Consider the following 24,553-nt stretch of genomic DNA (forward strand, 5'->3'; position numbering starts at 1 on the left):
GCTCAATAACAAGAAGTTCTATGTAATCAATACAAGGTAAGGTTATACTTAATTAGGCTTAACTGCTAAGTTATCAATAATCATTAGTAGTATGCCAATATAGTAGATATATGTGTGAGTGTGTGTATATATATTTATATATATATCAAGTCCACTGAAAGTTAGGACAAGGCATACTAAGGGTAGCACTGCATGTCTTGACAGTACATTTTGAATATAACTAGGCATAGGCAGGGCAAGTCAAACTCTTTTGCCTAATTTCTTGCTGCTAATGTGTCTCTGTTCATGCGCCTATTATGAACTGTCAAACGTGGAAAACAAATGAGCTACTGGCCCGCATTGAACTGTGGCGAACAGGAGTCTCCTAGATGCTCGTTTTATGCACTTAAAATCCCAAACTAATAGCTTGAACGAGACAAACATGAGAGCATATTCCAACCGTCAATCAATCAAAGAAGAAAAATTAATACAAAGTGTTACAATCCAAATTGTCAGATCACTCCAGACTGCAAACAGCCCTCGTGTGCATTCATTCCTACTCTTATCAAGCACTGCCAAATTGTCACTCAGAGCAATCCGAAAGTATGAGGAAACGAGTGCGTGTCAGTTCAAGCATCTACATGGGTGTTGTTGTTGGGGTGCTTTTTACTTACTCTATAATTAATTGCCTTGGTGCATCAAATACATTTGACATCTGAACAAATCTCAAATTTCTTGTAAATGGCCACTTTTGGCTGTACATTCAAACTCTTCTACCAATATGGCAGGAACAAAGGGTAAAGCACCACTTCATAAATTCAGACAAAAATGATTAATCTGACACTGCATACTTGACTGAAACATGAGTGGCCTTCGTGACATGTGCTTCGATTTGAGTCAGGGAGATCCATTTGGTTTTGAGTTTTAAAAAAAGCACTGTGGAAACATCATCAACTCCTCAAAAATGTGTTTAAGGAACATAAAAACTGCCCTTACTTGAGTTAGCTGTAAAAGTACCAGTGTGCACTCACATAGATGACACCCTACAAGCCTGTGCCAAGTGTCATGTCAGTGAGTGGGGCATGTGTTTGAAAATGAGTGTAATAGCACGTGGTGTGTGTGTGTGTGTCTGTTGTAACAATCAGTGTGTTAATCCTACAGTCATGAGCTCTTGCCCTGAAGGGCAACAGCGCCTGGTACTTCCCAGAGTGGCACTAAAAGAGTGGGGAAGGGCCTTAGAAGCTGATATCTGAAGAGGAAGACTCATCCAGACTGCTTGTAACTGCACACTTTCGGCCCAGGTCACAGATCCCCTCCACCACCAGACATCCGTCGCCCAACCTGTCAGAAAGAACATGAATGAAGGGCCAAGGACTGTAAATATTCTGATAAAGATATAGTTCTAAATATAAAAGCAGCAAGAGTTCACACTAAAAATATAATAATGGCACAGAGGAGCAATATCAATGGAATTACTTTCATAATGATTTTTTTCCAGGTGATGAACAATATAAACATTGAGAGTCAAACAAAATCCATCCAGCTTTAAAGAGCTTGAGCATTTAAAGCAGCAGACGACAAACTAAAAATAAACAGAATGATATTCTGCATTGGTGTGGACATGAATATAGTTATCTTTAGAGTGATTGCTCTTGGAGTAAACTGCCTTAAAGACACACTATGCAGAAATTCCATTTTTGTCAAACAGCGACCCCTAGAGTCGCTGTGGAGTACTTGTATTTAACGTTACCTTCGTAAACACCACCCACGCAGAGCGTCTCTGTCATGGTGCGTTCACACCGGACGCAAATAGTGCGTCAGGCGCGAGTGTTTTCAATGTTAAGTAAATGCAAAGAAGTGTTTCGCGCGCAAAAAATTCCCGCGGCATGAAGTGTAGAGCGCGGCATGGTAGATGAGAATGCGCCTCGTTAGCGTGAATGCCGAGAATTGAGCGTCTGGAGCATTAAGCGCGAATGATTTAGTTAGTGCTATTTGTGCGTTCACGCGTTTGACGCAAATTCGCGCCTGCCGCCAAGTTGAAAAAACTGAACTTTGGCATCAATTCGCGCCGCGTTAACCAATCAGGAGCCTAGCTGCTTGCTCACGTGGTATCTGGATGCTTCAATAAATTATTTTGTAATATGACTAAATGCCTGGTGTGGTTCTAATGCACAAGAAAGCAAATATTTTATCACTTTATTTCAATATATGAGACGTGTTCATTTTGTATTGAATGCTATTTATTCCATATCTAGATTATATGAAATATGATTATGATGTAAAGACAACCAACACACGTGCATACGTTCGTGTCTGGACGTGACGTGGACGTGAGAGAAAATAAAAAAATCAAAAAAATCAAAGGACAGGTTAATAACTTTTGGAGGCTGGCTCTATTTATCATCAAAACAAAAATAAATGACAGATAGGTGGATGAGGGCGAGGGCGATCCTCGCTCCGATGCAGGACAACAGGTCATCTAACTGGGCGCGGGACAGGCGGAAGTACCGCTGACAGCGGCCGTCATCAAGGCGCAGCTCCTGGAGCGAGAAAATGGTGGAACTCGTTGCCGAAGGGTTCGGTGGTTCGCCTCCGAAGGGTCCGGTGGACACAAATATGGCGACGATGATCCCCATGGCGCTATTCTACTCTCCAGAGCAAATACAGAGCGGTGACTCTCTCAATGAATGCTCGATCAACATAAAAACGATGGCCACCAACGGGTTTCGATTCTGATGAAGTGACGCGTGTAAATTTCACTTCAAACTTTTGTTTTTACACGCATCAATTTCGCTCTTGACGCGTGAATGGATTCAAAGTGTTCAAGGATATAATTAGATGCGGTAGTCGAGAATTTGACGCGCTATTCGCGTCCGGTGTGAACGCAGTCATAGACTGGTCTCTGCACTCACGGCCTGATACCCATTTGAACCTGTTATATTAAGGTACAAATCTTGCATAGTGCGCATTTTTTAGAGATCTAGTGCTAAAATGTGTTTTTGAACTCAAGAGGAGCGCTCATGTCCGCTGCTATTAGTGTCATGGATACACAAGTCTCTTGTGGCGGCACGCGCAGTCTTCATTCGGACACGCTTTTCAATCTATCGCAGTTGCGGAGACTCTCTATTGCACAAAAACGTGTCCCTGCTTGATATAGACTGTAACCACTGATGAACATATTCAGTTTTGATGAGATTCAAACTTGCATTGCTGGTTTTTCCAGCGGCATCTCCTCCAAGCTTTACTACCAGGATGATTCGCCCTAATTAGAGTTTGTTTACCACCGAAATGACTTCGAAGCGGTTATATTAAGGCACAATTCTTGCATAGTGTGCCTTTAAATCTGATAATAAAAAGTTTAAAAACAACTAGAGCAAGAGCTTTTTATTTACAGGCCAATTGAATCACACAAACAAATCATGACAAATCAATCCTCTGCAGCCACCCACCATTGACTCAGAATAGTCGGTTGGCATGGCGATCTGTTTTTCCTCTGGGGGTGGAGTCACGAGAGAGCCATCTGCACGCCGGTTCTGATTGGTCAACGATAGCCACATCTCATACATCTGCTGCATGTCTCTCACTTAGAAAGTACAGAAAGATAAACAGCTCATGTTAAAACATATTAAATGAATAAAACAAACATGACTTCACCACAGCCACAATAACTTAAGAATAACTCTGAATTATTAGTTGAAGGAAGTGGATTTCTCACAGCTGTTGTTTTTCATATAAGTCCACACATCCCTCTCCTCCAAACTGTGTGCAAAAGAACAGTTCCCAATATAGTGGCACTTCTTCTGTTTCATGACATGAACACACATCTGCAAGCACAAATGGATAGTCAGAGGATAGTGCATAGAGATTATGTAACAATGCTCAAATTTCTCAGTTCAGTTTAAGTCATTTTAAAATGGAAACAATGATCCAACTCTTCAATTGTTCACTGGTAACTCTTTGAGGGTTTAAACTCTCCAGAAAAGATCAATTTAAGATTCATTAAAATTGAGCTTGAAATTTAACAAAAAGTGCTGTGTGGGACGCAGAAACATGATTTCTAAAACATTATTGGATGACACACCCAAGATTTTACATAAATTATGATAATGGCTTGAAAATTTCCGGATTTAACCGATCATTTTAAATGGCAAGAAGTGATCTTTTTAGTGTATGCTGATTTCAGTCGATGCACAAATTATCCAGTGATTTCCTGTCATCCAATAATTGTGGTTTGAAAACTGAGATTTTTCATATCATAAAGTCAATTTTAAACAATGAATGCCATTTTAATGCTTTTTGTGGCACGACGACGGATCGCTGAAGTGGTCAAATCTTCCACTTTGCTACTAGACACAGCACAAAATAAACATGAATGAACATCAAAAAAATAAAACAGAGCAACTTACTGAGAAATATGATGTAACATGTAATCACTCCTTAGTTAACTAGAAAGGAAATGTAGCTAAATATATACATACTCTTTACATTTTTGCCTGTTAGTGTGGTCTTATTTAAAAGCACAGTATGTAAGTTTTGCCGTTATAGGTTGAATATGTATTCAACAACCTGTTATCTCTGTCTGAACAAAATCATTACATAAAACACCATTTGGTGTTGATAGAAACTATAATAGAACAGAAAACATGGCTGCGTCCGAAATCGCATATTCAAAATAAATACCAACTCAAAAGAATAACTAATTACTTTGCGACTGCTAGTATGAAATTCAATGTAATCCGGACATACTACATTTACCATGTTGTCATTATCATGTGACCTACCAGCGTCAGTTGCATCGTTTCAATGCCATTCACAAATCCTCTCCCGTGGCCTTATGGGATAGTAAGGCACACTTCAGATTTCAGAATTTCATCTTGGTACTTCTTGCCTACTCTTTTATGAGTACAGTGAGTTCAAACACTTCTTTTATCTACTGTATAATAGAGAAGTAAGCGATTCCAGATGCAGCCTATATCTCTTAATTAACCATAGGCATAAGAACTTCCATTTTCATAAATATTACATTGTATGATGTTTAACAGACTATGAGAACAGCACTGCAGCTCAGTGTCAGAACACAACCTGCTTATCTGAAGATCATGACCTAACAGTTTCTGTTTGCTGTCACAATTTAATCAACAAAGGACAGACTTACATCATATTGTTGGGGGTAGGTACGGGAAAAAGGAAGCGGCCGCACTACCACCCACTTTTTCTTCTCAAACGATTTCACTAGCAACACTCTGCGCTCTTTTGTCCAGCTGGAAAAAGCAACAGAAAAAGCAAAAAGCAGCATTATACCATAATCACCCCAAGAACCATCCGCAAAGATGCCGTCTACTGTGTCTAATAAAAGCAGTCACACTATAACCATTCCAGTAAACATTATAGGCACATCAATTTTTAATGAGTATGTATCGAGCATCCTGGTGGTAAGATGATACCTTCTTGACTTGGATAAGGGAAGCTAACCTGTGCCTGGCTTTGGCAGTGCAGTACTTCAGTGACTTGTCTGGCTCATTGACTTGGCCCTCCCTCCAACACTGTCCACACACGAACTTCATCTTCAGATTCAGGCCGCGCCCTCGACCGCATCCTACTAGTCCTCCACCTCCTCCTGTGCTTCCGCTCCCGATGCAGTCTCCTCCCATCCCTCCAGAGACCACAGAACTACCGCTATGAGCACTGCTGTTACTGCTGCTCCCGGTGGGCTGGTGCGGCCCAAGCATGGGCTGAAGACGAGGGTGAAGAAAGAGAGACTTGTTTTGTAAAACAGACTTGAAGCCACAAAAAGCTATCAAATAAAAGGATTCGATTTCAGAAATGATGAGCGCAGTGATGTGTTTGTCAAAGCCTCACCTTCTGTCTCTGAGCATTCTGTTCCAATCGGTGCCAGTGTCTCTTTGACTCCTGCACCATTTCCTCATGGGTAATACCTGGTGGGTAAGAAAAAAGCACAAACAAAAACAAATTTTATTATTATTATATTATTTTTACTATCAGAGTAAAAGACAGTGATAAACCCGGGGTGTGGGGCAAAAACAGAAACGAAAATTACAGTAATGCCCCTACACTTCAAAAATTTTGGGTTTGGTAAGGTTTTGAAAAGTATTATATGATCTTGAAGACAGCATTTATTTGTTAAATAATACAGTAAAATCAGTAATGTTGTAAAATATTGTTACAATAATACAAATTTAAAAAAATAAATAAATCAGCTTTATGATGGCAAAGCTAAAATTTTCAACAGGCAAAATACATTTCTTATTATTGGAAACTTTTTTCAGGATTTTTTTTAACAAAGTTCAAAAGAACACCATTTAGTCTTTTGTAAATTTACTGTCACTTTTGACCAATTGAATACATCCTTGCTGAATAAAAGTATTAATTTGATAATAAAAAAATAACATTTCTAAAAAAAAATAATAAAAAAAAAACACCCCAAACTTTAGTGTAAAACGGTGCAATTTAAATGGGTCATATATGATGCTATTTTCGAAATTTCATGTTGTGTAACTGCACAGGGCTTCTAGGTTGTCCGTCACATGCATCACACACATGACCAGCATTGGCCAACAGTGAGCATACTTGTGAGGTACAACACAGAAGCGTTGCACAGTGACACTATGTTAACTAACTCGAGGCCTACACAATAGGAAATAAAGTGTAGAATAAAGTTGTTATTTTTAGGGGTTTTTTTGCTCACAAAAAAGTATTCTCGTAAACTTAAAGTTAAGCCACTGTAGTCACTTGGACTATTTTAACAATGTCTTTCATAACTTTTCTGGGCCAGCAAGTTTCAATTCCTTTAGAAGCCTATGGAGGAGTGATCCAGCTCTCAGATTTCATCAAAAATATCTTAATTTGTGTTCCGAAGATGAACGAAAGTCTTACGGGGTTGGAACAACATAAGGGTGAGTAATTACCGACAGAATTTTAATTTTGGGGTGAACTATCCCTTTAACCACTGATACATAACAAAAGGGTTTTGCATCCAAACTTTTTTGGCCTTCAAAATCTCATCCTCCATTATAAAGCTTGTAAGAGACAGGACATTTTTTAATAGAACTCCGATTATATTCATCTGAAATAAAGTCATATGCACCTAGGAAGGCTTACGGGTGAGTAAATCATGGGGTAATTAAATTTTTTTGGTGAACTATCCCTTTAATAAGGCAAAAACAGAAGACTGCAGTGTGCATGCATAAAGATATTATTATAGCATGTCTTATGTACCTGTGTCCTGCTGAAGCACCCAACACTTGAGTTCTATGACTGAATGTGCAAAGGAGCAACTGTCCTCCCGCTGGCAGCCATATCGCACCTCATGGCGGCACACATCAAACTGGCAGAGTGGGTGAAGAGGGCGTACTTTACTGTAGCGCACGTTTGCTGAGCGAACCACATGCACCAGGCACCTGTCCGCCGGCATTATAAAAGACAAAAGTATGAGCAGAGATATAATGCGACGGATCACTAATATGATGTTGCGGCACTTAAGTGACCAAGTCTCAACACAGCGAGGGATAAAAAGAGATGTCAGGAGGCAATGACTCACTTGTTATCATCAAAGGGATGTCGTGCAGTGAGGTTCGAACACACAGCGAGATTCTCTTTGCTTCGCTTGCTAATGATACGAGGCTTACTGTCAAAACATTCCTACAGAAAAGCAGGGGCCAGAATAACAACTTCTTGAACAAGAATGTAACATTTCTAGGTGTGAGAAAAGTATTAAACATGAAGGTGCACATTACCTCACAGAGGAACATAAACATGCCCATATGGAGCTGAAGGAGACGGGTGACACTGAGGGCCCGTCGTTCATTGGTGCCCAGAGGGTCAAACAGAAGCTCGCGACTTAGAGCTCCCTTCCTCTCTTGGGTCCACACATCTATCTCCTCCTGGCAATAGGCAAAAGTGCAGTTTTCACCATACTGGCACTCCTGACGCTCTTGTACTTCTGCAAAGACAGAATGATGACAAAAAACGAAATCATTTAATCATTGGATATCAGAATCATTATTAATTCTAAATTATTACAATGTATATATTTTTGTTATACTTTATTATACTACAGGGCTGTTGAATGCTTGATTCTGATTGGTTGAGAACGTTCTAAGGTGTACAATTATTTTCAGCGAAATGCACGGCTAAAGTAGTTTCAGGCAGGTTTGACCGCATTACAGTTCGTAGGTAACGGAAAATAGGATAAAATTCATAACAAGAGAAGACATGCAGCCCCATGCTCTTGATCTGCAATTTTCAATGTCTAACTTCACAAATCAATGGACACATACAGTTTAATTTTAATAAAGAAAGTATGTGGTCCTATCTATAATAGGCTAAATAGAAAATTAAACTGAATAGGCTATATAAATAAATTAATAGTAATTAATAAATATAATAAATAATAATAATAATAATGACGCACATGCTTTTCTGTCTCATTATTTCAACATCTCTCTCTCTCTCTCTCTCTAATAACTGCATTAATAACTGCATAAAGCTGGGACACACTTAGGCCTACTAAGGCCAGTTATGAATGTAATTTGATACTTATGACTGATCATGCCCAAACTCGTGTTCAGTCTGTGTTCACAGTTGGTGTTTAATAAGACCTGCTACAGTCGGTCTTTGAATATTTTAGCGAGTCGTAAGTGTGTCCCCCATCATTAGTCTGCTATCAGTGGTTCAAACCTCCGTTACTATAACTCTAAAAATTAGGTTTTGGAGTTAGCAACGGAGGCATGGGATTAGATGCATAATAAATTAGTCCTACATACAAGAGTGCTTTGATGACAAAAACTTGACAAACGTCTTGAAATGCATCATCTGAACAAAGTTTAGTAACTGTAGTATAAGCAGAAGAATTGAACGGTCTTTCGTCAATTATTCCTTACATAAATAGAGCCATACCTTTACAGAGAACAAACGCCCCAAGAAAGTTATTACGAGCTGGACGGGGTCGCACCCTTTTCCAGGTGGGGTCGTCAGAGGATTTGAGGTGGCAGAGCAGCACATCTCTCTTGCAACGATGCGCTGCATCAGGCTGATAATGATAGTCCATGACCCGAGGCCCTAATTAAGAGAGAAAGAAAAAAAAATCCACCTCTTTCAGACAGGTATAACATGTTTAGGAATAGTTCTGATATGTACCTGAATTTCATATCACACATTAAGGGACACAGTACCTATGCGACTGTAGCAAGCATTACAGGCCTGTCTGAACTCATGTGTGGCCGCCAAAGGGTTTCGTGACAGCAGAGAAAGATTGGTACCGACTGGGCCGTTCTGCAGGCAGAAAATGACAATTTTCTGACAAGGTGATTTCAAACCATTATGGGGTCATTTCGTGTTATATCAACCACATTTCTGAAACTTCCCCAGCTCAAATTTTTTATTTTGTTAATATTTTTCTGGAAAAAAAGCCAACATATTAAATGTCATGGATGCATATTTACAGAGTATTCCACTACTTTTCAACTGAGATTTGGAGCCAAATTACAGGGGGGTAAAAATGACTTCAGAAAGATGGAAGCATCATTATTATATATTATATGTTGATTTTAGCGACCTTTGTTGCATTATATACCAACGGAGACAGTTCAGAAATGCCAAAAAGCACTTCTGGTGTTTTTGCCCCAAATTTTTGTGGCTGTAACTGTAAAAAGTATTAAAGATATCTTAATATCCTTTTATATTTACCATAGGTTTTTAGAAGTGTCAGCTGCAATTTGAACATGTGCCTGCTTTGAGATCCCCATTCTCTGGGAACCATATAGGTTTTTAAAAATGAAGATTACAAAAGAAAGGTTAAAAACCAGAATCTAAAACCATATTAAGATATCTTTCAAACTTGACAGGGATGCTTTGGAAAACCAATATTCATGACATGTATCTTCTGTGCAATTGTGTTGATAGAAAAAAACTATACGTGATTTCTAGTTTCACCATGAACAACACTGTTGTTCAGATATTCCTCTTTGAAAAAAAAAGATCAACTTTTTGCAAAGTGACCCACATTTGGTTTTTGACCACCAAAAATGTGATCAATTGACCATTTACTCATGGAGCTGCATCAAGACCTCCATATCTCTGCGATTGAACCGTATAGGGCTTTTAAAATGAAGATTTTTAAAAGAAATGTTTGTTAACCAGAATCTAAAAAGATATTGATGCATCTTGTGTTACAGGCCTACAAATTTGGGGTAAAAAACACAAGTAGTGTTTTTTTTACCATTTTTGAACTGTTACTGTTGCCATATAATGCCACAAAGATTGCTAAAGTCAACATTTTTAACTGATAGACCTATTAGGCATTGTTGAAATAAAACCAAGATGCTGCCATCTTTCTGAAGTAATTTTTACCCCCTGTAATTTGGCTCCAAATCTCAGGTGAAAATTGTCATTTTGACCCCCCTCTACAAAATAGTGGATTACTCAGTAAAAATACATCCATGAAATTTAATATTTGGGCTTTCTTTATTTATGCATTTCTTTCCCCAGACAAAAAATGATCAAAATATATTTTTTTTTAGCTGGGACCTCTGATTTAAATAATGGGATGACCCTATGAACATTTAAAGAACTTTACTACGTTGAAGTCTTCATGAGTAAGACTGAAGAACAAAATAGTTATGACTCACGGCATTGGCGGCATGATGATTACGCAAACTGGGGATGAAACTGTGAGAGATTCGTCCACCTAAGATTGGTAAGGAAAAGAAAATTTTTAACATCAAATTATAATAATGTCAAGACATTTTCTCCATTATTTAAATACAGGTACACTAACGTTCAAAAGTTTAGGGTCAGTAAAAAATGTTTTTTTGTTTTTGAAAGAAGTCTCATGATAACCAAGGCTGCATTCATTTGATCAAATACAGTAAACACAGTAACATTTGTCAGAGCCATTAACCTTGTGGGCAGAGCTCTGACATGTAGCGCGGTTACGCTTCGGGCAACCCGTGTTTGTGTCCCGGCTCGGGTAACTTTTCCGATCCCGTCATATCTCTTTCTCTCCAATTTTGCTTCCTTTCAGTTTTCTATGCTATTCTACCTCATAGGCAAAAATGTCACACACACAAAAATCCAGCAATATTGTAATAAATTATTACAATGTAAAATATCTGTTTTCCAAATGAATACATATTACAAAGTGTAATATATTCCTGCGATGAAAAAACATCACATAAACCTTTTTATTAAGAAAAAAATCGCATTATGCATGCTGATTACAGATGTGCTCGTTAATATATATATGGAATCAACATACTTTGATTAATAAAAAGCATTTATTAAAAATGAAAATATTTTATAGTGTTATTCATGCTTTTACACTTTTGATAGTTAATGCATCCTTGCTGAATAAAAGTATGAATTTCTTTCCAGACTTTTGAACGCTAGTAACGCTAGTAAGTCAGTTAAAACCCTTACCAGGAAGTGTGTACTCAGAGAGGGAATCCAGTCCTCCTGTGCTCAGTGATCCAGACCCACCCTTCCCTGCAGTGTCTCCAGAGCTAAAGGAGCCAAGGGAGTCCATCGTCTGGGAAGAGGCTTCGCTTTGCCCCAGCACTGAGAAGGGCTCCAGTGAGGGGAGCGGACTGACAGCAGAGTTGAAATATGGAGTTGAGAGCTGAGCCGGGGAAGTTGAGAGACCCGGAGAGTATGGGGGCCTCAAACCCACAGCAGTGTTTGGTAGGTTAGTGGGAATTGCCCCCTGAACTGGGTTCTGTTGGAGAGACAAGTAAATATTAAGTCCTTTTACAGTGATCAATCCAGTATCGAGTGACAATGTCCAACTGTCCCTCCCTGCAGCTCTCCATTACACTCACCACACTGACCTCAGCTCCTTTGGGAATACTTTCCAGCAATGAGTCCAGACACGAGGTGTCCTCATTCATCACACATTCATCCATGTGTTCAGATACAGGCACAGAGTATGGCACCCGCCCCGACGGCTCCTGGCTTGGGCTTTCTGGCATATCTTGGGGCAAAACTGGGTTCTGTGAGGGAATCTGTGGGTCATCACTGACTGGGATTGGTGTGGCCAGAGGGGCAGGGATGCATTGGGCACTTGTTAAGTCTGTGGGAAAATCAGATGAATAAACTGACTCACCTATTTATATATGCTGAATGATTATACTCATAAAGTAATATATTTTAACTGAAATATTAAATGCGACAGGGACATTCCATGAAAATCAACCAAATTTCAGAAACTTCCCCGGCTCAAATTTTTGGTTTTGTTAATATTTTTCTGGAAGATAGACAAACATAAATAGTGATTAGAGCCAAAATATTACATGTCATGATGTGTGTCTACAAGGATAATCCACTATTTTGTAGAGGGGGGGTCAAAATTACCATTTTTACCTGAGATTTGGAGCCCAATTACAGGGGGTAAAAATTACTTTAGAAAGATGGCAGCATCATGGCTTTATTTTTACACTAAGATTGATAGATCTATTAGTAAAATATGGTTGACTTTAGCCATCTTTGTTGCATTATATGCCAACAGTGAAAGTTCAAAAATGAGGAATGTTCCTTTTCTTTTGATATCTTATTTATTAAGACCCTACTTGGTTAATTTCCAAAGATGTTGGGATTTCAACATGACTCCATGAGTAAAATTGTACACATTTTCAGTGGTTAAAAACCAAATGTGGATCACATTCCATGACCATAGATATTGTTTTCTTTCAAAGAGGAATATCTGAAGAACAAATCGTGTTGAAACTTGTTTTTTCTATCAAGAGAAAGAAATATAAATCAAAATCATCAGCTGGGGACCTCTGATTGAGTTGACATGGAATGATCATATATGTATGTTTGTATGTTATATATAAAAAACTACCTGATCCAATATCAGTCAAAGACTCAAGACCATTTGAGGAGGTCTGAAAAGAAAGAGCAAGAAGGTTTGTAAATTTAATTCAAACCATGCATTCTCGTTTTACAAACTAGCTTTTATTTTATAAACCAATTTTAATTAATTTATTGACCAAAAAAGGGAAGGTCTGTTTTTTTTTAAACTTGCCTCCCCTGTATGAGAATTAGTTTCTCCATTGCTATCTCCCCCAGATGTTGTAGAATCAAGCTAAAATTAAAAAGTGTCATGTTATGACAAGTATAATTATATAATAAGCATACGATCAACATTTTAAACATTCATCATTTAATCTAAAAGACAAACCTGAGGGCTGACGTAGGCTTTGCGGATTTTCAAACCAAGTTTGTTAGCTAGATCCTGAGCAAGCTCACTGACTTGCCTGTCCTGTGTAAAATAAAGCAAGCAAACACTGTTTTGTTAGATAATTACATGAATCGGCAACATAAGGCATAAACATTTCAAAATACATATATTATTAAATAAAATTACATAGACTAATATTCAAAAGTTTGGGGTCAGTAAGTAAGACATTAATGTTTTGGTCTTCAGAAGCTATGTTTCCATCCACTACTTTAATATGAATCCTAAAAACATGCGCAGAAACTATGATGAAAACATATAACAAAACCTCGACATCCATCAAAAAAAAAAAGTCACCAATCTCGCTGCACGGCATCTAAAATGTTCCTTTGGTCATTCTGAAATGCCTTAGCCAAACTGGTTCGGTATAATTACCTCCCAGAACTGTCTTACACGACTGTGTTCCCAAACAGCAGGCATCCTCCTCCGAAAGTATTTTACTTTATAAAAAAAAGACCCTTCAGTGGCTAAAAGTTCTATAGCATTTATTTGAAATATTATGTAACATTCTAAACATCTTTACTGTCACTGTTGATCAATTTAACGCATCCATGCTGAATGTTTTTTTTTTTTTATTGTTCTGACCCCAAACTTTGACACGGTAGTGTATAAAAATATAAAACTGCAGATTAATGTTCCATTGCTTCTACATATGAATACATACGTGAGGGGCAGTTAATAGGCATCCAGTGCCACACTCATAAGCCTCTCTGAGTCGGCCAAGCTCCCTCAGACATAATGCCTTCCTGTAGAGTGCTCTGCGACTGCCCTCCGACACACACAGTGCACTATCACAGTCCTGCACTCCACGCTCGTACTCCCCCTAAACATAAAAGACAAGAGACGTTTGATGCAACACTTACAGTTGGAGTACTACATGATAATTTGCACATACTGAACTCCAGTGTTGTGCCAGAACGCGTTCATATTTTGGGCGAATATGAACTGAACGTACTGTATTACTGCCTGATGAACGTTACTGTGAGAACGCGTTCATTCTGGTGTCTGTGAACGCACGCCCCCTCTAGAGTGAGCTGAAAGCGTACCCTGTTTATTTGATTTATTTTACAAAAACACAAGGTTTTGATATTAATATGAACAAAGTGTACACAAAAAAAGCCTTCCAGGCGAAAACCTGGCTAAAACACACATAACAGGCTTTAAAATGTAGCGAAAAAACACCCAATCTGGCAACACAAGACACCAGTGTCACACCGCGGCCGCCGTCGACAAAGCAGCGAGCGAGGAGGCGTCGTATGATCATTTAAACGGATTTTATGACGAGGTCGGTGAGGATGGGAAAAATCTTACATTTCTGTGCAAACTGCCCGTCGATTAAAATAATTGTTGTCTGTGGTTGTATATGGGCTGTGGCAATAATAATTTTAAAAAAGCTCACAGAATATGGCAAAAAAAGAACTATGAATGACCTAGTTCATTTTAAAATGTGAACTGAACTTTGAACTAGTTCATGTACAAAAGGGAACTTTCCCAACACTGCTGAACTCCTTCAAATCCTCAGTTTACAATGACAGATTTAAATGTTAACCAATTGTCCAATCAAAATGGTATAGACTTACAAGACTATAATGTGCAGCTGCCCGGTTCACATAAAGGCTCTCCAACAGCTCAGGGGGAATGACCAGTGCTTCAGACTGAGCATAGCGAGCTACATTCACACCCTCGCCGTAATGGACTGATGCCTGTCTCCACTCTCCATCACGATACACTGCATTACCTTCATCCAGCAAATTACATACTAGCTGAGTCAGGAATGCCTGCGGAAGAAAGGAAGAGACTTTCCATTTAAATTAAGATCATACAATTCAATAAACATGGATTATCTAGGTGGGGTGTTTTTTCCCCCCAGAGATATTACACATAAATCATACCTCATATCCTTCAGGTTCTGGGAAAGGCAAAGATGACCTGTGGGAAAGAGAGAAATACATTTAGCAATTTTGGAATGTTAAACATCCACAGAACAGATTGGAAAAGCAGCACAGAAATCTACAAACTTACTGAATGAATCCCAAAGCTTTCTGTATTTCTTCCTTACGCTTCTGTCGATCTAGATCCATAGCTGTAATCCATCACAAACAGAACACCATAATGAGAAAGAAAAAAACAACTGATGTTATAAATAAACACGTTTTGTAGGGGCAAAACATACAATTACGATGTGCTTTTATAGAGCCAACAACACAAAATGTTACGTGAAAACATTTCAACTAGCAAGTGAATAATATTGGCGTGAAAAAAAATTAGTAGGAGTAATTAGTCATAAAAAGACTAAAGATTACAAAATTAACAAACAATGGTGGCAACTGAAACATAATTATAAGCATAAACAGTGAGTATTACAGAAATATAATGTCTAAGGCCTAAAATGTGAGATCAGCAAGTGAGAGCACATCCCCGAGCTCGCCTTAGAACAACACCCACTAATGCAACTCTCTCCGAAATCAAAAACAACTACCAGCAATCCTTCCACGATACTTGAAACACTCCTCAATATAATCTGGGTTATAACATTTTTACAGACTTAACGTGTAAAAGAACTGTCAGTGCAACACACTAATGATAAAAGTTAACGTGCATTGGCTTCGGGTTAACATTAGCTTTAATGCTAGCTTGCACTCGGCTAGCCCGCTAATGCTGTCAACTTCAGGTTTGTTTACACCAATTAATATCAATGACTAGTTGTTTATGCCGGCACAAAACAGTCCCAACAAACATCTCAAACATATTTCTAGAGTTTAATATTTTGTAATTAAATTCTAACTGACATTTTCAGCGCCGTGTAGTATAAAAATCTATTTAAAATGCTCCTGGTAACGTTAGCCAATTAGCAAGCTACGTTTAGCGAACTGCTGCAGCGAGGTAGCGTTTAAAGAATTATTTACCTTAATAATAATAATAATTTAAAAATACTAATGGATAAGATACTAAACAGATTATAAAAATGTAAAATAAAAGCTAGTTTCCATTTCAGAAATCAGCTAACGTTAAGTAGCACGCTAAAACAGAGGCTTGCTGGGAGGACATTCAACCCACCTAAGACTTTAGATCTTCTCCTCAAAAAGGAACTGTTTGTTACAGCAATAAATCCTTTGAAATGCCAGGTAAAACGTTTGTTTGTTTTTTTATTTCTTCAAAATCATACTTTTAATTTATTCGCCTGTCCCAAATCAACAGACAGAGCATGTGCGCCTTGAGTTGCGCTCAAGTTGAACTAAACCGTCCAGACTGTGAGGTCCTAAAGGCAGAGAGATGGATCTTTTTTTGTTTAGTTCAGCCACTGGGGGCATCTGTGACTTTCTTTACAAAGACTTGAAAAAATTGTTATAAAGTTAAACCTAAAGCTCCATTTTGCTCTTACAAAAATAGCAATAATAATAAAATGGAAACCTGTCTACCTGTGTTGACAGTTATTTTAAATCAGGCACCTCTGTCAGTGTCTTTGTTTGTTTATATAGATGTCATAGCAATATAAAGAAATACTTTTTATAAAGGCCAATGCAACTGCACCACATGGCTCTAAATATCATGTACTTTACAAGGGGGGGGGGCAAATGATATTTTTTTTTATTATTATTATAGCTTACTAGAAAGACTTCTCAAGAATGTTTATTATGTACTATAGCATAGAAGTAGTCAAATTATTATGCATTGTTGCTTTTCGAAATGTCATATTAAGTTGTAGATTTTTTTTGGAAAGGTACTTTTAACTTGTAAAATTGAGCTTCCGGCGTTGCTAGGCTGCCCCGGAATTAGCCTTTTGTTTACACATGTCTTATCGTTGTTGAAACAATCGTGAGGAGAAACTAAAGCAGCACTGTAAGCCCTTTACGTTATACATATATTTCATATATATTTCAAAATACATATTTTCCAAAAGCAGTTGCGCTCAATTTGTATTGAATAATATGTATTTATAATTAGCTGCTTGCCTGTTAACTTATTTGTTGCTGACAGTAAATAAATAGTGACAGTCTCGCGAAGTAGTTGCTAGTGTCTCTCTTTATTTATTTATCTCTTTCCTTCTTTATTTATTTTTATTCACTATTAATGCAATATTAACAAACAGAAAAAGTCGATACATACAAGCAGTAAACAATCTATCAAAACAAGGAGAAGTTATGATACCGAATACATTAAGAGAGGAGATATGAAAGAAATGTAACACTATTCGTGTCTCCCTTTATTGTCCGAGTCATTTACAGTAGATATCAAGATATTAGAGCCTGATCTGGACACTGTGATGGCTACAGCGCTTAATGCTAAATAAACTTGCAAAAAACATGTAACGGTACTGAAATATGTTTTGTGTTGATGCAGGTTGGACTTTTTTTTTCTTTTTTTTTTACTTCAAAATGCCTTTGTTTGGCAATACTTTCAGTCCCAAGAAAACCCCTCCTCGGAAGTCTGCTTCCCTTTCCAATCTACATACAGTAAGTACAAGTTTATGTCGGTAAGATGCATTTCACATAAACTAGTATTAACAAATCATTTATGTTTTTGCCAGTTGGATCGGTCAACACGGGAGATTGAACTAGGTCTGGAATATGGATACCCGGTGATGAATCTTGGCAGCCAGAGCTTTAAATTTGAAGATGGCCAGTGGATCTCAGGTATGGCTTCCTGCAATAAACAGACCGATTTAATTCAATGCCAGTTAGTAGCCTGTTTAAAGAATGTAATGAATGTCTTCATGTTAATCACAGAGTCAGGAGGTAACGTATCAGGAAAAGAGGTACAGCGACTGAAGAAGAGGAATCTACAGTTAGAGGAGGAGAATAATCTGCTCAGGCTAAAGATTGAGGTTCTTCTCGACATGGTGAGTGTTGAATGATTATAATGCTGAAAGCCACCACAGCTTGACAAAAAAATGAAGCTAAATCTAAATAATAAAAAATGATATTCTATAAATAATGTGTCTCACAAAGTGATTTAACATATTTTCTTTAGCTGTCAGAATCAACTGCAGAAACACATCTAATTCAGAAGGAACTTGAAAATGTGAGTAGAAGAAAGAAATAATGGAAGGAAATAAAGGAGATTTTCTCTTCTCTTTAAGTGTGTGTGTATACAAAGAATTTCCAATAAAATTCAAAGAACTATTCTAAGACAGTTTTTAAATATAAGTTTCATTTACATAATTGATTATTTATCACACTTTGTACATTTCCTTTCATATCGTCTTTATATAAGCATCTTTTTTGTGCATTTTTTTTTTACATTTTGCCCTTAAAAATCTATAATGTGTTTTAAAAAAAACTACTATTGTCATAGAAACATGCTGCTGAATTCAACTAAATGATTTCCGATTATATAAAAAGTACTTGTCATTTTTTAGCCAGTTATTCCATATCTTCATTCCTGTGGCTTTAGTATTTGCTCTTACATGACAGTCCCAAAACATTTCTGAATGTGTATTCACATCACAGGAAACAATCACACTCTTTCTGGTTCCACAGTAAGATTAGCCAAGAGCTGTAAAGGTTTTAACGTGTACATGCAGATTTAAGAGGATTTCTTATGTGTTTGGCACGTATTGCATGGTTAAGGTTGTTTTTTCTTTTCTTTTCTCTTCTTGTCTTTTCTTTTTACATGAATACATTTTGTACTGATTTTATGCCACAGTGTTAATTCCAAACAGTGCATTATTTCCTTGTTTTTCTTTTATTTAATTGAACTTCTCTAAAGTGGATCTTGTCGAAACAAACATTTCATATAACATTTTGTTGTGAACTCCTATTCCATATTTCCAAACCAAAAAATAAAAATTTTTGTACTATTGTATCGCATTTAGTTTTCACTACATAACTAAACTACTTAAATTGATGTATTGACTCTGTGTTGTTTTAAGGATAAAAATGTCAACAAGTAAATAACCAAACAAGAGTACTGTAATACCACTTGTGCTGCCCAGTAATTTCACCTCATTTCCTACATATAAGAGACTTTATGGGTATTACAGATTAATAGTTTGAAGTTTGAGAAAAGGAAGGAGGTGCACCAGAAGGTTTATTTAGCAGATTATCCTTTAAATTCATTCATATGTACAGTGCAGTCTCAATAACATAAGAGAACATAACTTATGTATTCAGAAGGCCAGGTATACAGCTACTTGAAGAGATTTTCTGCTGTATCAAAACCAGGTAAGACACTGTTTTGTGTTTCGAGTGACAAAAAAGACAGTGTTCTCAAGCTGATATTTTATACATCTCTATAAAGATTTTTAATCTTCCAGGTAATTGAGGAGCATCTGGATTCCACTTTTCCATTATGATTACTCATTCTAGTGGTTTCATTAATTGTGGTATACAGATGTTACATTAAGATTCTGTGAGGTTACACAAAACTGTCAAGTTGTAAAAATTTTACATGTCTACACTTTTTTCTATAATTTTAGAGATTCTTCAAAACACTGTAGTGTTAAGGCCAGTTCACTCCAATAAGGATAACTGTAATGATATATTATACACGCTTGCTTCTCGGTCACTTTAAATGCTCGAGCTCGTTATACCAGGATGGACTTTGATTGGCTGTTTTTATCGTTCATCTGTAGGGCTGTCATACGATTAATCGCGATTAATCACATCCAAAATAAAAGTTTGTGTTTACATAATATATGTGGGTGCACTGTGTATAATTATTTTGTATATATATAAATACACAAACATGCATGTATAATTAAGAAAAAAATATTATTTATATATAAAATATTTATATTTATATATAATATAAATTATATATAAATCTATATACAGTATATACATGAAAATATTTCTTAAATAGATACAAGCATGTGTGTGTATTTAATAAAATAATTATACACAGTGCACCCACATATATTATGTAAACACAAACTTTTATTTTGGATGCGATTAATGGCTCTGAAAGTGATTCCGACTACACGTTATCGGTATAGCTGTGGTGTGAACTCTGCTATTCTTTAATATTGAGAACGATATAGATCTAAAGGCTATCTCTATAGTTATAACTTATCGTCCTTGGTGTGAATGGGCCTTTATAGTACATAAAGCATATTATAGTAGACATCTATGTCTAGATTCACATTTAAAACAGTAAAGAGGAATTGTGATGAAAACATTTAAAACAGGCATTTTAAAATTCTGTCCCAATTGGAATCTTTCAGACTTTGTGTTTATGTCAAAATCCAGACATTCTGAATCTGATCATATAATGTCAATGCACTAAAGTGTGTAAAAAAGACATTATTAAAGGAAACAAATATCTCCACATGCACACCCTGAATGTGTTCCCTCCTCATTGTACAAATAGTGCATCCTAAAGCTTCAATGCAACTTGTAATTCTAAAAAACAGTTAGTTCTGGTACTCCGTACCACATTTTACATAGTTACGCCAGTGTCTAAATCAATGTATCTTTATGAGAGCGTTATTGAATCGTTCATTCAACCTATTAGTTTATATACATGGATAAATTCATGACCAAAACATGTGTGTTGCTCGGTGGTTGATTCTGTTTTGATTCATTTGAACTGTTTTCTTTGGTGAAGCAAAAAGTGGTAACTATGTCTTGTTGTAAAATAGTGCATCCTGTTAAAATATTCATATTATACTTTATAATCTGAGGTGTAACCAGACATGGCATTTGAGAGTAGTAAGGATTCAATCAATTGTAACAATTGTGAAATCAACAGGGAAAATTTATTTAGATGCTTGATAAGAATTAGTAAACATGATACAAAATATGATATGTCAGTCACTTAATGACTAGGTCGGCCTATGACTCTACTTCCTGGGGGTGAAGGGCAATGTGTGGCTTATACTTACATCCTTCCTTTGTGTAATGTGTCGCAGGTGAACCAGCACATGTTCAGTAGTGCATCGACTGCGTATAGCTTCCTTCTGAAAAAAGTGTTTTGATTCTACAGACAATATAAGCATATCCAAAAAGTTTTGTCTTCTCTTTTGGAGGCCTGAGCCACCATGGGAATTATTGTAGATGAGAGAGTGAAGGACGGTGCCCCAGATGGCGGCTGGGGCTGGATTGTTCTGCTTGGATGTTTTGTCATCACTGGCTTCTCGTATGCCTTACCAAAAGCTATAAGTGTTTATTTCAAAGCCATTATGAAAGAGTTTGTGTGTGGATACAGTGACACTGCCTGGATTTCTTCTATAATATTAGCAGTGCTTTATGGATCAGGTAAGATCATGTACATTATAAGTTTTAATATATTTACAAGTCTTTTTTTTTCTTTCTTAATGGTCAATATATTTATTTTCATTTAATCCAGGTCCAGTCTGTAGCATTATGGTTAATAGATTTGGATGCCGGCCAGTCATGTTGGTTGGAGGATTACTGGCTTCAGGAGGGATGATAATTGCATCTTTTACTAAAAACATTATACAGCTTTACCTCACTGCAGTCATCACAGGTATTTGTGATCAATAACTTATAATTCTAAAGAGAGTCCGGTCTGGTACTCCGTGGGGAGTTTTCAGTGACTCTTTCAACATTTTACGGAGTTACGCCAGTGTCTAAGTGTGTCTTTATGAGTGAGTTATTGAATCATTCATTCAGCCTATTTGTTTCTTATACATTGATTAATTCATGACCAAAACATCATCTGAACGTTTTCTTTGGTGAAGCAAAAAGTCGTAACTGGTAATATGTCTTATTGTAAAATGTAAGTTATTCAGCATTGACCTCAGCATAGGCAATATTGCTTAAAGCGATATTTCACCCAAAAATTAAAATTCTGTCATTATTTACTCACCCTCATTCCAAACCTGAATGACTTTCTTTCTTCTCCAGGTATGATGTTTATAACATTTTGAATTAAAAAAAAAAGTTAACATTAGAATATTAGAGACATATTTAAAGGGATACTCCACTTTTTTGGAAATAGGCTCGTTTTACAACTCCCCCAGAGTTAAACTGTTGAGTTTTACCGTTTAAAATCCATTCAGCCGATCTCCAGTTCTGGCGGTACCACTTTTAGCATAGCTTAGCATACATCATTGAAGTGCACAAGACCATTAGCATTTCTAAAAAAGAAAATGACCAAAGTGTTTCAATATTTTTCCTATTTAAAACTTGACTCTTCTGTAGTTACATCGTGCACTAAGACAGACGGAAAATGTAAAGTTGCGATTTTCTAGGCTGATATGACTAGGAACTATACTCTCATTCCTGCGTAATAATCAGGAAACTTCGATGCCGTACCATGAGTGCAGCAGGCGCAATGTTATGACGCACTGCAGCTCCTGAAAATAGTAAACAGCTTCCAACGTGACCGGGACTAAGTTTGTGTAGTCATTGTGCCTGCTGCACTCCTGATTATTACGCAGGAATAAGAGTATAGTTCCCTGCATATCAGCCTAGAAAATCGCAACTTTACATTTTCCGTCTGCCTTAGTGCACAATGTAACTACAGAAGAGTCAAGTTTTAAATAGGAAAAATATCGAAACACTTTGGTAATTTTTTGGGAGAAATGCTAATGGTCTTGTGCACTTCAATGATGTATGCTAAGCTATGCTAAAAGTGGTACCTTTTTCAAAAAAGGTAAAACTCAACAGTTTAACTCTGGGGGAGTTGTAAAATGAGCCTATTTCCAAAAAAAGTGGAGTATCCCTTTAAGGACTTATTGCCAACAAAAATAGTTCCAAAAAGAAAAATCTTACATTGGGTGTATTGATATTGCGAAACACAAGACAAAGCTTTGTTTTATAAACGAAAATACCATTATAAAAACGTGTATGGAAGTTGTCAGTGCAGTTGCATCCATTTTTGAATGAATAATGCCCTTTTCTCTTTAAAGGTCTTGGACTGGCTTTGAACTTCCAACCATCACTGATTATGCTGGGCTCTTATTTTGACAAACGCAGACCACTTGCCAATGGACTGGCGGCAGCTGGAAGCCCTGTATTTCTGTCAGTTCTTTCTCCATTAGGACAAATGCTGCTCGACGAATATGGATGGAGAGGAGGCCTTTTCATTACCGGCGGTCTTCTGCTCAACTGTTGCACCTGTGCGGCTGTGATGAGACCCCTGAAACGTAAAGAAAGGAAAGTGATAGCTTGTTCCCAAGAGCTCAAGGAAATGCTGCCTCCTGAGGCTGGACAAGAGAATATAATTTGTGAAAACAATATTGATAAAAAGCTCACTAAAAATAAGCTTTTGGACTTCAGTGTACTTTGGAACAGAGGGCTTATTATTTATATCATTGCAAAATTTATAGTTGTCCTTGGCCTGTTCGTTCCAACTATTCTCTTAGTCAACTACGCTAAGGACCAAGGAGTGCCTGAGCGTGATGCTGCCTTTTTGTTGTCTATTATAGGATTTGTTGACATCTTTGCTCGTCCCACATGTGGCATGTTGGCTGGTTTAAAATGGATTCGACCCAAGATGTCTTATTTCTTCAGCCTGGCCTTGATCTTCAATGGCCTAACAGATGTTTGTTCAGCTAAAAGCACAGACTACAAGGGACTAGTCATATTTTGCATGTTCTTTGGGCTGTCTTATGGGATGGTGGGTGCACTACAATTTGAAGTTCTGATGGGTATTGTGGGAACAAGCAGTTTTTCCAGTGCACTTGGCCTAGTGCTCCTCATTGAGGCATTGGCTGTGCTGATCGGACCACCCTCTGCTGGTGAGTTATGAAGAAGACATGCGTTAAACTGAATCATTGCCCATGGAATGGTAGTTTTTATGATCCATTTGTCAATTTTATAAATAATTTACATGTATTTTTCTCCACAGGTTATTTGGTGGACAAGTACAAGAACTATGAACTGATTTTTTACATGGCTGGAGGAGAGCTGATCACTGCTGGAATATGGCTTACCCTCGGATCATTCTGTTTTATTAACCAAAAGAAACACAAAGACTCACAGCAGAAACATCAAGCTGATGTGGCAATCAGTCCTAAAAGATAAACAGTGAAGAGAGCTGAAGAGAGGGACATTCATGTTCAATTAATTTTGTTTAGTTATGCTTGTTATTAAAATCAGTGTCTTGTATTGTGTGTGAGTGTGCAGGTTTTCCAAATTACTAGGCTAACTCTTATGTATAAATTACACAAAATAATTCAACAATCAGAAAACCCATTTTGTGGGTCAATGAGAAATCAGGAAGATAATAAAAAGGAGAAATATTGTCCCACATTCTTCTATTTTAAATTTCATGTTGGTTTTATGTGCTATACATTGATCTTATACATTTTATAAATTACAGTTGAATTTACATAGAATCAGTGTTGTTATTGTTAACTAATAGTTAACTATTGTTTTCTGAAGATGAGCAAAAGTTTAATGGATTCTGAAC

The 24,553-nt window shown here is 37.1% G+C and overlaps 3 protein-coding genes across 3 annotated transcripts; 2 read left to right on the forward strand and 1 right to left on the reverse strand.

Moving 5' to 3' along the window:
- Nucleotides 1–966: 966 nt before the first annotated feature.
- Nucleotides 967–16,473, reverse strand: zc3h7bb (zinc finger CCCH-type containing 7Bb). The gene is made up of 22 exons (XM_039685391.2): nt 16,289–16,473; nt 15,254–15,314; nt 15,124–15,160; nt 14,812–15,009; nt 13,896–14,054; nt 13,175–13,255; nt 13,019–13,078; nt 12,836–12,878; nt 11,814–12,064; nt 11,416–11,710; nt 10,626–10,684; nt 9,171–9,270; nt 8,896–9,057; nt 7,734–7,939; nt 7,538–7,638; nt 7,216–7,397; nt 5,839–5,915; nt 5,452–5,711; nt 5,135–5,240; nt 3,695–3,803; nt 3,429–3,562; nt 967–1,320 (listed from the first exon to the last, which is right to left on the reverse strand). Exons 2-22 carry the CDS (start codon nt 15,310–15,312, stop codon nt 1,282–1,284), a joined length of 2,718 nt encoding a protein of 905 aa, XP_039541325.2. The 5' UTR covers nt 15,313–15,314; nt 16,289–16,473; the 3' UTR covers nt 967–1,281.
- Nucleotides 16,474–16,977: 504 nt separating this feature from the next.
- On the forward strand, nt 16,978–19,033 carry cby1 (chibby 1, beta catenin antagonist). Its single transcript, XM_039685310.2, has 5 exons — nt 16,978–17,071; nt 17,573–17,685; nt 17,760–17,865; nt 17,959–18,071; nt 18,203–19,033. The coding sequence occupies exons 2-5, from the start codon at nt 17,608–17,610 to the stop codon at nt 18,272–18,274; spliced, it is 369 nt and encodes a 122-aa protein (XP_039541244.1). The 5' UTR covers nt 16,978–17,071; nt 17,573–17,607; the 3' UTR covers nt 18,275–19,033.
- A 1,076-nt stretch (nt 19,034–20,109) lies between these two features.
- Nucleotides 20,110–24,249, forward strand: slc16a8 (solute carrier family 16 member 8). Its single transcript, XM_039685306.2, has 4 exons — nt 20,110–21,429; nt 21,521–21,661; nt 23,049–23,879; nt 23,990–24,249. The coding sequence occupies exons 1-4, from the start codon at nt 21,213–21,215 to the stop codon at nt 24,163–24,165; spliced, it is 1,365 nt and encodes a 454-aa protein (XP_039541240.2). The 5' UTR covers nt 20,110–21,212; the 3' UTR covers nt 24,166–24,249.
- Nucleotides 24,250–24,553: the final 304 nt, after the last annotated feature.

This window comes from Pimephales promelas, chromosome 17 (assembly GCF_988280905.1).
Source record: "Pimephales promelas chromosome 17, fPimPro1.hap1.1, whole genome shotgun sequence".
Taxonomy (NCBI): domain Eukaryota; kingdom Metazoa; phylum Chordata; class Actinopteri; order Cypriniformes; family Leuciscidae; genus Pimephales; species Pimephales promelas.

Excerpts from the sequence above, each read along its gene's own strand:
- cby1 (XM_039685310.2), top strand. The coding sequence starts at position 17,608 with ATGCCTTTGTTTGGCAATACTTTCAGTCCCAAGAAAACCCCTCCTCGG. Across the intron at positions 17,686-17,759 it reads CCCTTTCCAATCTACATACA|TTGGATCGGTCAACACGGGA; the intron begins GTAAGTACAAGT and ends TGTTTTTGCCAG. Across the intron at positions 18,072-18,202 it reads TTGAGGTTCTTCTCGACATG|CTGTCAGAATCAACTGCAGA; the intron begins GTGAGTGTTGAA and ends TATTTTCTTTAG.
- slc16a8 (XM_039685306.2), top strand. The coding sequence starts at position 21,213 with ATGGGAATTATTGTAGATGAGAGAGTGAAGGACGGTGCCCCAGATGGC. Across the intron at positions 21,430-21,520 it reads AGCAGTGCTTTATGGATCAG|GTCCAGTCTGTAGCATTATG; the intron begins GTAAGATCATGT and ends CATTTAATCCAG. Across the intron at positions 23,880-23,989 it reads GATCGGACCACCCTCTGCTG|GTTATTTGGTGGACAAGTAC; the intron begins GTGAGTTATGAA and ends TTTTCTCCACAG.
- zc3h7bb (XM_039685391.2), bottom strand. The coding sequence starts at position 15,312 with ATGGATCTAGATCGACAGAAGCGTAAGGAAGAAATACAGAAAGCTTTG. Across the intron at positions 13,256-13,895 it reads GCCTATTAACTGCCCCTCAC|GACAGGCAAGTCAGTGAGCT; the intron begins GTATGTATTCAT and ends TATTTTACACAG. Across the intron at positions 7,940-8,895 it reads GGCGTTTGTTCTCTGTAAAG|AAGTACAAGAGCGTCAGGAG; the intron begins GTATGGCTCTAT and ends CTGTCTTTGCAG.